This window comes from Eumetopias jubatus, unplaced genomic scaffold (genome assembly GCF_037043125.1).
Source record: "Eumetopias jubatus isolate StellerSeaLion01/CBP00866 unplaced genomic scaffold, mEumJub1_p1.0 scaffold_10, whole genome shotgun sequence".
Taxonomy (NCBI): Eukaryota; Metazoa; Chordata; class Mammalia; order Carnivora; family Otariidae; genus Eumetopias; species Eumetopias jubatus.
The window spans coordinates 86,897,496-86,912,128 of record NW_028274816.1 but is presented as its reverse complement, the minus strand read 5'-3'; the positions used below and the strand labels follow the sequence as shown (position 1 = coordinate 86,912,128).

Genomic DNA, 14,633 nt, shown 5'->3' with positions numbered 1-14,633 from the left:
TGGCTCAGTCAGAAGAGCATGTGACTCAAATGTGACTCGATGGCACAAAAACAGACACATAGATCAATGGAACAGAATAGAGAGCCCAGAAATGGACCCTCAACTCTATGGTCAACTAATCTTCGACAAAGCAGGAAAAAATATCCAATGGAAAAAAGGCAGTCTCTTCAACAAATTGTGTTGGGAAAATTGGACAGCCACATGCAGAAGAATGAGACTGGACCATTTCCTTACACTGTACACAAAAACAGACTCAAAATGAAGGAAAGACCTGAATGTGAGACAGAAATCCATCAAAATCCTGGAGGAGAAGGCAGGCAGCCACCTCTTCCACCTCAGCCGCAGCAACTTCTTCCTAGACATGTAGCCAAAGGCAAGGGAATGCAAGGGCAAAAATGAACTATTGGGACTTCATCCAAATAAAAAGCTTTTGCACAGCAAAGGAAACAGTCAACAAAACCAAAAGACAACCGACAGAATGGGAGAAGATATCAGATAAAGGGCTAGTATCCAAAATCTATAAAGAACTTATCATACTCAACACCCAAGGAACAAATAATCCAATCAAGAAATGCGCAGGGGCGCCTGGGTGGCTCAGTTGGTTAAGCGACTGCCTTCGGCTCAGGTCATGATCCTGGAGTCCCGGGATCGAGTCCTACATCGGGCTCCCTGCTCAGCGGGGGGTCTGCTTCTTCCTCTGACCCTCTGACCCTCTTCCCTCTCGTGCTCTCTGTCTTTCATTCTCTCTCTCAAATAAATAAAATCTTTATAAAAAAAAATGCACAGAAGACATGAACAGACATTTCTGCAAAGAAGACATCCAAATGGCCAACAGACACATGAAAAAGTGCTCAACATCGCTTGGCATCAGGTCAAAACCTCAATGAGATACCACCTCACACCAGTCAGAATGGCTAAAATTAACAAGTCAGGAAATGACAGATGTTGGTGAGGATGCAGAGAAAGGGGAACCCTCCCACACTGTTGGTGGGAATGCAAGCTGGTGCGGCCCCTCTGGAAAACAGTATGGAGGTTCCTCAAAAAGTTGAAAATAGAGCTACCCTATGACCCAGCCCAATGCAATTGCACTACTGGGTACTTACCCCAAAGATACAAATGTAATAGTTCAAAGGGGCACCTGCACCCCAATGTTTATAGCAACAATGTCCACAATAGCCACACTATGGAAAGAGCCTAAACGTCCATCAACAGATGAATGGATAAAGAAGATGTGGTGTATATATATACAATGGAATATTATGCAGCCATCAAAAAAATGAAATCTTGCCATTTGCAATGACATGGATAGAACTAGAGGGTATTATGCTAAGCGAAATAAGTCAATCAGAGAAAGACACAAGTATCATATGATCTCACTGATATGAGGAATTTGAGAAACAAGACAAAGGATCAGAGGGGAAGGGAGGGAAAAATGAAACAAGACAAAACCAGAGACAGACAAACCATAAGAGACTCTTAATCTCAGGAAAGAAACTGAGGGTTGCTGGAGTGGAGGGGGGTAGAGGGCTGGGGTGGCTGGGTGATGGACATTGGGGAAGGTATGTACTATGGTGAGCGCTGTGTACTGTGTAAGACTGATGAATCACAGACCTGTACTGAAACAAATAATACATTATATGTTAATAAAAAATTAAAAAAAAAGAATTGTGAGTTTGAGCCCCACATCATGTATAGAGATTACTTTTAAAAATTTATTTTTTTAAAGATTTTATTTATTTATCAGAGAGAGAAAGAGACAGAGGCAGGCAGAGGGAGAAGCAGACTCCTTGCTCAGCAAGGAGCCCGATGCGGGACTCGATCCCAGGACCCTGGGATCATGACCTGAGCCGAAGGCAGACGCTTAACCGACTGAGCCACCCAGGCGCCCCTACTTTTAAAAATAGGGCGCCTGGGTGGCTCAGATGGTTGGGCGTCTGCCTTTGGCTCGGGTCATGATCTCAGGATCCTGGGATCGAGTCCCGCATCGGGCTCCCTGCTCCTTGGGAGCCTGCTTCTCCCTCTGCTTCTCTCTCTCTCTCTCTCTCCCCCTCTGTCTCTCATGAATAAATAAATAAAATCTTAAAAAAAAAAAAAGAATGGATGCTGGCAAAACTTTAAAAAATATTTAAAAAATAAAGTATGGGGGCGCCTGGGTGGCTCATTTGTTAAGTGTCTGCCTTTGGCTCAGGTCATGATCCCAGGGTCCTGGGATCCAGCCCTGCATTGGGCTCCCTGTTCAGCGGGAAGCCTGCTTCTCCCTCTCCCACTTCCCCTGCTTGTGTTCCCTCTCTCACTGTGTCTCTCTCTATCAAATAAATAAATAAAATCTTTAAAAATAAATAAAGTATGGGACTTTATCATTACCAAAACACAATTAAAAAGGGAGGGGGCACCTGGGTGGCTCAGTTGGTTAAGCATCTGACTTGGGCTCAGGTCATGAACTCAAGGTCCTGGGATCCAGCCCCAAGTCAGGCTCCACCCTCAGCCGGATGTCTGCTTCTCTCTTCTCCCTCTGCACCGCCCCCACCCCCACCCCGCTCCTGCTCTCTCTGTCTTTCTCACATAAATAAATCTTTAAAATAAATAAATAGGTGTGCCTGGGTGGCTCAGTGAGTTAAGTGTCTGCCTCCAGCTTGGGTCATGATCGCAGGGTCCTGGGATCAAGCCTCACAGTGGTCTCCCTGCTCAGTGGGGAGCCTGCTTCTCTTCCTCTGCCACACCCCCTGCTTCTGCACTCTCTCTCTCATTCTCTCTCTGTCAAATATTTAAATTAATTAATTAATTGATTAATTAATTAAAAGTATTCTAAGTGTCTGCATTATCTAAGAAGAGATAACAATAAAAGGGTGGCTGGGTGGCTGAGTCAGTTAAGTGTCTGCCTTTGGCTCGGGTCATGATCCCAGGGTTCTGGGATCAAGTCCCACATCAAACTCCCTGCTTGGTGGGAAGTCTGCTTCTCCCTTTCCCTCTACCCCTGCCTCCTGCTTGTGCTCTCTCTCTCTCAAATAAGAAATAAAATCTTTAAAAAAAAGTAATGCTTTATATTAGACTTTGATAAGCCATGATGCATATTATAATTTCTCAGGTAACAACCCAAAAAATAATAATTTAAAAAGTATAGGGGTGCCTGGGTGGCTTAGTCGGTTAAGCATCTGCCTTTGGCTCAGGTCATGATCTCAGGGTCCTGGGATTGAGCCCTGCATTAGGCTCTCTGCTCATCAGGGAGTCTGCTTCTCCCTCTCCCTCCACCCCTTCCTCCCTGCTTATATGTGTGCTCTCTCTCAAACAAATAAATAGATAAAATCTTTTTAAAATATAACAAATAAATAAATAAGTATAACCACCAGGGCACCTGGCTGGCTTAGTTGGTAGAGCATGTGGCTCTAGATATTGGGGTAGTGAGTTCGAGCCCACACTGGGTATAGAGCTTACAAAAAAAAAAAAAAAAGGAGTAGATAAAAAAAAGTATAGCCACCAAGATAATAGAGAAGAAGGAGGAAATTGAATAATAAAAAACCAGTAGTGATAAAACTACAATTCACCAGGAAAACAATGATTATAAATTTGTGTACATCTAATTAGCCTCAAAACTAATAAAAGTAAAAAGAGAAATAAGCAGGGCACCTGGGTGGTTCAGTCAGTTGAGTGTCTGACTTGGTTTCAGCTCAGGTCATGATCCCCAGGTCCTGGGATCGAGCCCTGCACTCGGCACTGGTCTGCGTCTCCCTCCTCTCCCTGCTCCTCCCCACCCCACCCCCTGTTCTCTCTCTCTAATATAAATAAATCTAAAAATAATAATTAAAAAGGGGAAAATATTAACAAAGGCTAAAAATTGTTAATAAACATCTCAGGAACTTAGAACAGCAAATTCAACCCAAGAAAGCAACAGAAAGGAAATAATATAGAGAAGAGCAGAAATCAATGAAATGGAAAACAAACACATAATACAAATCTCAAAACCAAGAGCTGAGTCTTTGAAGACTTTCTTATCAAGAAAAAAAATACAAATGATATCTGGAATGTAAAATGGGGACACAAATACAGATCCTACAGTCTTTATAAGGATTATAAGTACCTTATATAAGGTATATACCCAAAGGAATTGAAGGCAGGGACTCAAGATATCTATTCACCCATGTTCATAACGTTATTCATGATAGCCAAAAGGGAGAAGCAACCCAAGTGCCCATCAACAAATGAGCAAACAAAATGTGGTATAGTGGAATATTATCCAGCCATAAACAGGAATTCTGATACGTGCTATAACATGAACCTTGAAAACATTAAGTGAAATAAGACTCAAAAGGACAACTATCATATTTCACTCATACCCAAAATAGGCAAATTCATAGAGATAGAAAGATTAGACGTTATTAGGGACAGGAAGGAGGGTACAGTGGAATTATTGCTTAAGGGTTACAAAGTTTCTGTTAAAGGTGATGAAAAAGTTTTGGATATAAATCACTATGACTATATCACTATTTATAGATCACTACATAATGGTTGTTTAACATTGTGAGTATACTTAATACCACTGAATTGTATATAAAAATGGTTAAAATGCAAATTTTATGTTAGGTTAATAAGTGGATGTTATAAACAACTTTATACGAAAAAATTTGAAAATTTAGATAAAATGGACAAATTCCCAGGAAAACACCATTTACCAAAACTGATACAAGAACAAATAGACAATATGAATAATTCTAAATCTCTGAAAGAAGTTGAGTATGTAATTAATAACCCTTCCACATCTGGGGAAAGCATCCATAGGCATTCAGAATGGTCCAGCATTTGACCTGCTGTCGTAGGCTGTCCTACAATACAGCCTCTAACAAAACTAGGCTGTCCCAAACCCCTGGTAATAGAATCGTTTACCTTTATACCAAGAAGGTTGGGAAAGCACCAAAATCTGCATGTGGTGTGGGCCCAGGCCGACTTCAAGGAGTTCGTGCTATGAGACCTAAAGTCCTTACGAGGTTGTCTAAAATGAAAAAACAGGGGCGCCTGGGTGGCTCAGTTGTTAAGCGTCTGCCTTTGGCCAGCCCCACATCGGGCTCTCTGTTTAGCAGGAAGCCTGCTTCTCCCTCTCCCACTCCCCCTGCTTGTGTTCCCTCTCTCGCTGTCTCTCTCTGTTAAATAAATAAAGTCTTATATAAATAAATAAATAAATAAATAAATAAATAAATAAATAAATAAAATGAAAAAACACATCAGCAGGGCCTATGGTGGTTCCATGTGTGCTAAGTGTGTTCATAACAGGACCAAGCGTGCTTTCCTTATTAAGGAGCAGAAAATCATTGTTAAAATGTTGAAGACACAAACACAGAGTCAGAAAGCTAAATAAAAAAATTAAGCTTTTTTTGAGTAATAAAAAAAATCAGAAGGCTTAAAAAAAAAAAAACCCTTCCACAAAAAACACTCAGGGCCTAGGTGGCTTTCCCACTGAATACTGCCAAACATTTAAGGAAGAAATAATATCAATCTTACTCTTCCAAATCAGTGATAAAGAACACTCCTGAACTCATTTTTATGAAGCCAGCATACCTTAATACCAAAACTTGACAAGGACATTACATAAAAGGAAAATTCCAGGCCAATTTCATTCACGAACATAGATGCAAAAATCCTATGACAGTATTAACAAATTGAATCCAGCGTATATAAAAAGCATAACACATCATGACCAAGTAGAGTTCATTCCAGAATGCAAGGTTGGTTAAGAATGAAAATCAGTAAATACAGAATTGCCACATTCACAGAATAAAAGAGGCAATGCTTACGATCATTTCAAAAGATGCAGAAGAAGAATTAGATAAAAGTCAGTATCCATTCCAGATAAAAACTCTTAGCAAACCAGGAATGAAAAGGAGTCTACATAATCTGATACAGTTATCTACAATAAACCTATAGCAAACATCATACTTCATGGAGAAATGTTGAAGATTTTTCCTCTGAGATGGGGAAATGAGAAAGGGATATGCCTTCTATTTACCTTTTCTATACAACAAACAGGACCACGCTAACCTATTGGAGCAAGACAGTGATATATTGCAAGCTTTTCAGGGCATTTATCCTGTTGGGTAGGGGAGAATGGGAAACAGAAACCTTTAACAAGGAAGCAATTATAGAGCAATGGGAATCTCTCTTCTGCTTCGCTCATCCCTTTTTTTCTTCTGAGGATCAGAACCAGAGTGGAAGCAACAGTCTTTAGAATCACCAGTCAGGTAATGTTGATCATTCAACTTTAGACCAAGAAGGGGCCTTGAAATATCATCTCCTATAACAACCCTGTCAATTCACAAGAAAAGAACCATGATCCAGAGAGATTAAAGGAGTTGTCCAAGATCCAACTGCCACTTAGATGCCATTTCCTCTCTGGTTGGTAATGTGAGTCCCTTAGGTCCAATGCACAGAGCCCCAGGTGCAACAGCAACTTCACCTCCTGGGGTGAAGGCTGTGGAGTAAAGCATCACCCATGGAGAGGCCGAACATGTCCAGTGGCACACCTTTTGCCCTGCTGACATCACAAGCAGAATGCTGGGGCTGGTCACACTTGCACTGTGATGTCAGGGAACAAAGCTGGGGGAAATCTTTGAGGAGGGGGGGCCCACTTGATAGGGAGATCACGAAACAGTGACCAAAGGGAAAGGTATGAAGGCGGCAGCCATCGGATCCCAAGAGATGGAGAGGGCTGGGGTGGGGGCACACAGGACTGAGGGGGACTCTCCCAACAGCTGGTGAAGTGGGACCAGGGCAAGACGCCTGCACCTGAGTGCCCGGCGGTTGTGTTCTCTCCTATCCCAGGGCAGCCGAGCCTCTAGCCCTCCCTGACGTGTAGCAGGTTTCACGTAAGGACTTGCGCTTCCTACCTTTCTTCTGAAGGGCCAGAGAAGTGGCTCCTTTCCCTGACATTGATGTGACTTCTTTCTGCCATCTGCTGGCTTGTCCAAGATGTGTTGCAGGAGTTAGGGCCGGGACTCGGAGAACACCATCCCCGTGTCATGCCCCCCGTGTGGACTGACCGATGACACCGTCTCTGTACCCCATGGGCAGACAGCTGCTTCTATGGGAAGGACTGGTGCACCCCTGAAAGGCCCCTCAACTCCTGCCGTGGCTTCTTCATGGCTCTGCTCTATCTTCTCAGGGCCAGCCCAGGACCACAACCCAGCCCTGCAGCCCCCTGCCCAGCCCTCAAGACATCCCCAAACCCAGCTCCTGATGAGTAACAGCAGTCTCCACACATTCGAGGACCAAGTCCTCTGTCCCATTTGCCTGAATGTGTTCCGCAACCCAGTCACCACCTCCTGTGGGCACAACTTCTGCATGCCCTGCCTCCAAGGTTTCTGGGACCACCAGGCCTCCGTGGGAAAGACCCTCTACTGCCCCCAGTGCCGAGAGAGCTTCCCCTCCAGACCGCGCCTCTGCAAGAACTGCATCCTGGAGGAGATGGTGACCTGCTTCACCCAGGCCAAGGGCCAGACCTTGGAGTCCTCCCGGATCCTGGCAGGGCCCGGGGACGTGCCCTGCGACTTCTGTTCTCCGCAGAAGCTCAAGTCAGTCAAGTCCTGTCTGCAGTGCATGGCCTCCCTGTGCGAGAAGCACCTGCGCAGCCACTTCGAGGACCAGGAGTTCCGGGACCACCAGCTGCTGGAGCCCGTGTGGGACCTCCAGAGCCGCCTGTGCCGGAAGCACCGCAAGCTGCGGGGAGTGTACTGCCGCACGGAAGGCTGCTGCGTGTGCGGGGCCTGCCTGCTGGAGGAGCACAAGAACCACGATGCCCTCCCCCTGGAGGAGGAGCGGGCCCGCAAGGAGGTGAGGGGGGGCGGTGGGGGGCCCGGGACCTCACGACCTCACGGTTCTGAGGCTCTCACGGAATGTGACTGTCTTTCACAAGCTGGGGCACACCGGTCCTTGGGGGGCAGGTACACAACCATCCAAGTGACGGTCATGGGGGCAGACGCGCCACGACATGAGAAAGGGTTGGCGAGGTCGATGAGCGAGGGTCCCGAGTTGTATGTACGAGTTCTAGGTTTGTTTGTTTTGGTTTTGTTTGTTTGTTTGTTTTGCACAGCAAAAGGGAAGTCTGAGAGAAAACCTGTCATATCAGGTGGGGCAGATCCCCTCCTTTTCTCTACTTTCAATTTTTGTTTAATATACTTGTACTGCTTTTTCGAGGGGAACACTTAGATTTCAGACATTCCCTCACGTGTATTCAGTAAGGGCGCTCTTCCCACACAGCCACCCAGGAACGGTCCACGGCCAGGAGCTCCGGCCGGAATGTAAACCCATTCACCACCCTGTTGAGCTCACCACCACACTTTTTCCACAGCAAGACTTGGTCAACAAAGCAAGCAGTGTGTTGATTTATAGGCTGGCTTAAGCTTCTTAACTTGATGGTGTGCCAGCAACAGTTCGTGGACAGGCACTTGGAATGGCACAGTTCTGTCATCTATTATAAACAAGAACGTGCCCATCGCTAGAACGGGTGGACACTGAAGGCTTCTCTGTAGAGGGACTTAGGACATAGGGCTGCCTGGGCCAGGCAGGGCCACCCCCAGCAAGGTATCTCCGGGGCTCCATATCTGATATGTCCCTCCTCGACCCACTCCTGCCTCTCAAGCCCCTGAACCCTCCACAGCCCCTTTCTGTAACCTGAGACCGAGTGGTCGTCACGGTCAGGAGCAGAGAACCTGAGTCCTAAGAAAGGGGTGAGAGTCTCAGGGAGTGAGAGACCACAAGCAGAGGGTAGACCCTGGGCCATCCGCCCTTCAGCTCTGGTCTCTCTCATGTAGGCATCTTAGGAATGTAAGAGGTATGTCTCCTCTGGGCTCCTAGAAGGGCTTCTCTCTGAGGCCACCTCTCTGAATCAGGGCCCTCTCCTCCTCCCTCTCGCTCCCAGGTGGAGGTTCGGAAGGTCCAGGTCAATGTGGAAAACCAGATGCTGATCATCAACTCTCACAGCCAGAAGCACCGAGGGCAGGTGGCCTTTCTCTCGGTAAGGCTGGCCCGCCCTCGCCCAGGCCCGGGCTTCCCCACAGTGCCCTGCATCAGGCTGAGGAGCCCTCTCAGGCCTTGGCATGGATGTCATGGAGCCCGGCAGTCAGCAACAGGATGCCGAGGCACACTCCAGGCCATAAGACTAGGGGTGCCCGGCCGGGGCTCAGAGATGCCTCTCGACACACCGTCCACCACCCCCCCCCAACAGAAACTGATCCAGACAACACGTGAGGAGGTGAACACCTGCTTCTCAGAGATCATCCAGGAGGTCAGACAGCTGCAGATGAAGGTCTTGGATTTTGTGGCCAAAGAGGAGGCCGCCGCTCTGGGGAGGCTAGGCAGCTCCATCCAGCAGAGCCACAACCGGCTCCTGAAGCTGGAGGAGGACAGCATCTGGCTCTGCACCCTGCTTACCAACAGGAGTGATCAGCAGTTTCTGCAGGCGAGGCCCCATCCACCCCAGTCTCTGCCCCGGGCCCTGATCCAGCCTCTGCACCCCCTCCACCTGCAGGCGCACCAGATCTGCCCAGACCTAGGATTAAGTGATCAGCGTTCGGGGCTGCATCTCTTTGTCCATTCTTCGGCCTCCGGGAGGCTCCCCATCCCAGGCCATAGGTCCTGAGCTTACACCAACCCCCTTGGCTTCTTCCTCCACCTCAGCACTCAGCCTTACCCTAACTTTCCTGCCTTCATTTCCCTGGAACAGAAGGGAGTGGACCCTGGGATTCCAAGTATCTGCCACAGTCTATATGTTTCTCCAGACTCCCCCAGGCCAGGGATGGAAGCGAGACCAGAACAATCCATATAGCCTGGAATGAAATCCCTTTCCCTTCCCCAGCCCTGGTCTGGTCTCCAGCCCGTTGCTGCTACAAGAGGGTAGCAGGCAGGGTCGCCAGCAGAGGTTTGGGTGACAGCGGGGCCCAGGGCAACCCAAACCCCGTGCTGGGGAACTCCGGATTCAGCACAGACCTCCTTTCTTTTTTTTTTTTTTTTTAATTTTTAAAGGTTTTTTTTTTTTATTTTATTTATTTATTTGACAGAGAGAGAGAACAAGTAGGCAGAGAGGCAGGCAGAGGGAGAGGGGGAAGCAGGCTCCCCGCTGAGCAGGGAGCCCGATGTGGGGCTCGATCCCAGGACCCTGGGATCATGAACTGAGCCGAAGGCAGCCGCTTAACCGGCTGAGCCACCCAGGCGCCTAGACCTCCTTTCTTCAGCTGGTATCACGTGCCCGGGAGCAGATTTCTAATTTCCAGAGCTGCTGCTCACCGTGTCCAGCGCCCCCCCACCCCTCCGGCCCCAGCACACACACCAGGAAACATTTGGCAAAGTTTTTCTTTTCTTTTTTTTTTTTTTTAAGATTTTATTTATTTATTTGACAGACAGAGACACAGCGAGAGAGGGAACACAAGCAGGGGGAGTGGGAGAGGGAGAAGCAGGTTCCCCACCGAGCAGGGAGCCCGATGCGGGGCTCGATCCCAGGACCCTGGGATCAAGACCTGAGCCGAAGGCAGACGCTTAACGACTAAGCCACCCAGGCGCCCCAAGGTTTTTCACTAAGTGATTAAAAGCTCAAAAATCCTCTTCCCATTGTTTTCTCATACACTTTGCTTAATGCACTAGGCCACAGCGGCCACGCTTTTGGCAAAGCCCTCATCTAAGACCTCACAACCAGCAGGAAGGGGGAGAGATGTCCAGGTTTGAAAATGAGCCATTTCTCCACCTGCCCCGTGATTCTGGGGACCCCCGAGCCCCTAGCATAAGCGGGAGCTCCTGGCATCCGCCTGGGCCCAGGCTCACAGGTGGTACCGCCGGCTGCTCCCTGCCTTCAGGAGTTCCCCAGGCTGAAGCACTTCCCTGCCTACGTGGAACCCCTGATGGGAACCAACTGTGAGGAGAAGCAGCCCTTCCTCCAGTTGCCAGAGACCCTGGCGGAGCTCCGCAGCCGGCTGATGGATGTGGGTCTCAGCTTCATCAATCAGCTCCTCCTGAAGGGTCAGTACCGGGAAGCCCAGGGCCACTGGAGACTCACCTGCATTCGGGGGGTGGGACTGCCCTACAGGGCAGTGTTCGGGGTTCCAGGCACTTGCAGAGAGCCCTGCCTGCCCCTGTGCATCTTCCCCCAGGTGACGCAGCCTCCTGGAAGCCCAGGCCTCTCTCCGGAAGGACGCTGGGCTGTAAGAGTGTCCTCAGCAAAGCCCCTCCATCTCCCCCAGGCATTAAAATGAACTCCTATGAGGTGCTGCCCCCGGCTGTGGACAGAAAAACACTTCTCAAGTGTGAGTCCTCAGTGCTGGGGTCCAGAACAAGGGGTGGGAAAAAAAGGAGCAGCCCCCCTGCCCCACGGGGGGGCCTTGTCTTCCCCAGCCCCACCTGCATTCAGACCAGGGCTCCAGAGAGATGCCAGCTCTCTGACCTCCCACTTACAACTGAAGATCTCAGAAGGACTCAGCCTGTGACTCCAAGGCCCTAATAGGGAAGGGAGGACTACCCTGTCCTACCCCATGGGTGGGGCAAGGACCTGCCTACCGCCCAGCTGCTGGTTCTGCCATCCTCCCTGGCTCTGGTGGGGCACAACCTCTGCCCTCAGTTCGGTCCCTGCCAGTATCCCCACACCCCACACACACACAGCCCCGGGCTTTAGCCAAGCCAGCTTGGATGACACTGTCCATTTCTTCCTCAGACAATCTCCCTTTTCCTTTGATGCTTCTGCAGCCCCTCTCCTGGGCAGAGCTGGGAGGCCCATCTCAGTGACTTCTCTGAGCTATAGTGGGTCTCTCTGGTGAATTCCTGAGTCACCTCCTCCAGGAGCCCTCGACTTCCCTCAATCCCATTCAGTCTCCTGTCCTCAGCCCCGGGGGCGCTCACCCTGGCTCCCTTTCCCGTCCCCTCCCGCCAGGTTACTGCAACCTGAACTTTGACCCCACCACGGCCAGCGAGGAGCTGTTCCTGTTCAAGGGGACCCACTCGGTGCTGAACCTGAGCATCCTGCTGGAGCCCTTCGCCACGGGCGGCTCCTTCCCCGGCTGCAAGCAGTGGTCGCAGGTGCTGTGCTCCCGCGGCCTGTCCGAGGGCCGCCACTACTGGGAGGCCGACGTGTCCAACTCGTGGGTGTGCTTGGGCCTCACCTACCGCCGCAGCCGCCCGCCCGGCGGCCGCCCGCGCCGCAACGTCGTCTACCTGCTGGGCCGCAACCCCTACTCGTGGTGCCTGGAGTGGGACTCGCTCAAGCTCTCCGTGTGGCACAACAACACGCAGACGGTGCTGCACGGCGGTTACCACCGCACGCTCGGCGTGGCGCTCGACTGCGGTGCCGGCTGCCTCTCCTTCTACTGCGTGGCGGGCGGCGTGAGCCTGCTCTACCGCTTCCTCGTCCGCTTCCTGGAGCCGCTCTACCCCGCGGTCATGGTCAGCAGCGGCGCCTCAGTCACGCTCAAGCAGCACGCGGAGGCGGAAGCGGAGGCGGAGGCGGGGGCGGGGGCGGGGGCGGAGGCAGCGGTCAATAAAGCTGGACTTCAGCGCCGGCTGGACCCGCGGGGAGGGGCGCCGGGGGCGGGCGCCGCCGGGGGTCCCCGCCCCGGGTTGGAGGGATGGGGTGGGCGGCCCACCGGCCTCCCGACCCGCGGCCCCGGACGTCCCGGGAATCCCAGGAAAACAGGCAGACCCCCTCCGTTCCCGCAGCCCCAGGAGAAGGGCTCTGAGGCAGGCTGGAGTTCCCCCGGGACTGGGGGCAGTGCGGTGGCCTCCGGAGGGCAGATTCCTGACCCGGGTGCACAGGGTCCCCCACCGTGGCGACCACCCTCCTAAGCCCCATAGAGGCCCCTGGCTTTGGTTCTCCAGGCTGGTCCCGGCACCGGGGGCCCAGGGAAGTGTTCCCGAAGGCCCTGTGGCCTGAATGGGCGGGGCTTGGAGCAGATGGCTTCTCTCCGCTCCTCCCCTGCAGGTGACCCGGCTGAGAGTGGCACCTAACCGATGGTTTGGGGGGTTCTGTCCCAGTTGCTTAATTGGGGCTGGGAGGTTAAGGCGAGGACCCCAGGCTGATCTCAGGCCCAAAGAAAGGCTGAGGGCTTACTGACCAGAGCAAAGCGTCTCATACACCTGCTGTTTCAACCTCTGGAGCAGATGTGAAACTGAAGCTGTCCACTCTCCACCCACTTCTGTGTGGCTGGAAGCTGTTTGCCCCAGCCATCGGCCCACTCCCCTCCACTCTCCTAACATGTCGCATTGCCCAAAAGCAAAGGGGCTGCTTCCCCATCCAGGCCTCTGCCATCCCACCTGCCCGGTCAGCGTGTGCGGAAGTGGCCTGCGAGGCTGGATCCCGGCCAGGTTCCTGCCTCGCCACCGCAGGAGCGTGCCTGGGGGACTCAGGCCCTCTGGGGAAGCCACCTCAGCATTTCCAGCCTCAACCAGCCTTTTGTTCTAACGGCCTCTCTTGGGGAAGCTCTCAGGTTAATGATCCACTCTGAAGAGGAAAAGCTACAAGTCCTAGGAGAAAAGCCCTCGGGCAGTGCGGCCCAGAACCAGGCCAAACAGCGCCCGGCCCCACGGGTGTGCCTGAATTCCATCCCCGCCTGGCCTGTTGGAAGAGAAATTAGTGACCCTAGTTTCCCATCAGGAGACGTCATTTTAGGGCCAGGACGGGGCCAGACCGGAATCAGGTGTAGGGGGTACTCTCAAGGTCTCTGAGGGTGGGGCACCCTCGAGCAAACTGTGGCTGTGATTTCTTGCTGACCTTCCTTTCTGGAGTCTTCACTCTTGTTCCCCATGAGCGGTTCCCCATGCTGATAGGTAGGAATGAAATGTAAACTTTTCCCAGTGTTCAGGAGAGGTCTTTCACACCCAAATGCCTACATCTTGGCTCCCCACCCCCAACCCCTGCAATCTTCATTCTTCCTGGGATGAGGTCAAGAAGTGCTGAGGAGGCAAGGGTGGGGTACAAGGAGGCAGTAGGGGCCTGCTCTGACTAGCCGAATAGATCTCCAAGTCTTTCCCCATCTCCTTGCAAGGAGGCAGCTACCCTTGCCAGCTCTTCATGGGGTGCTGTGTGATGCTGGGAACCATCCTGACACCTTCGGGCACTTGTTGGTGTGAAATCCACATCCGAACTAATAGGGGTATTTGCTTTCCTAAACAGCTCTTCCTTTGCAGTTCCTAGGCCACTAGGAATTCACAATGATAGTCCTGGGGGTCCTCAAATGCTTTTTATTTCACAAAACCAAATGGCAAGCAGGCCTGCACATCAGGGAGGCTAGCCAGCAAACCAAAATGTCAGCATTTTCTGCTCATGGCTCAGCATGTGCCTCATGGCAGAAATATGCTAGAGGGGTCCTCCCCGGTGCAAGATCAGCCAGTGCTCTTGGGTAATCCATGTCTATGAACCGTACCCTTTCCCTTTCCCCCACTGCAGAGACACCAGGGAAGGAACTGTCCCTAGAACGCCACCCACACACTTCTCATGCCTTCCTGCTCCCGCCTTAGCACTCAAATATTTTTTTATTGTGAATCTGAATAGGCTGTAAACTAGTCTGTCACCAAGGATTATTTCACTTTAAAATGTCCATGTGGTAGCGCCTGGGTGGCTCAGTCGTTAGGCATCTAACATCTAGCCCGACCCCTGCGGCTCGGATCGTGGCCCC

General features: G+C 51.1%; 2 protein-coding genes across 2 annotated transcripts; both read left to right on the top strand.

Moving 5' to 3' along the window:
• The first annotated feature begins 4,782 nt into the window (after nt 1–4,782).
• On the top strand, nt 4,783–5,347 carry LOC114216160 (large ribosomal subunit protein eL34-like). Its single transcript, XM_088028156.1, has 2 exons — nt 4,783–4,985; nt 5,197–5,347. The coding sequence occupies exons 1-2, from the start codon at nt 4,783–4,785 to the stop codon at nt 5,345–5,347; spliced, it is 354 nt and encodes a 117-aa protein (XP_087884282.1).
• Nucleotides 5,348–5,682: 335 nt separating this feature from the next.
• On the top strand, nt 5,683–12,804 carry LOC114216111 (E3 ubiquitin-protein ligase TRIM65-like). The gene is given in 8 exon segments (XM_028112435.2): nt 5,683–5,690; nt 6,808–6,851; nt 7,148–7,815; nt 8,903–8,998; nt 9,209–9,442; nt 10,830–10,992; nt 11,214–11,276; nt 11,897–12,804. Coding segments are annotated over 8 exon segments (2,184 nt in total).
• Nucleotides 12,805–14,633: the final 1,829 nt, after the last annotated feature.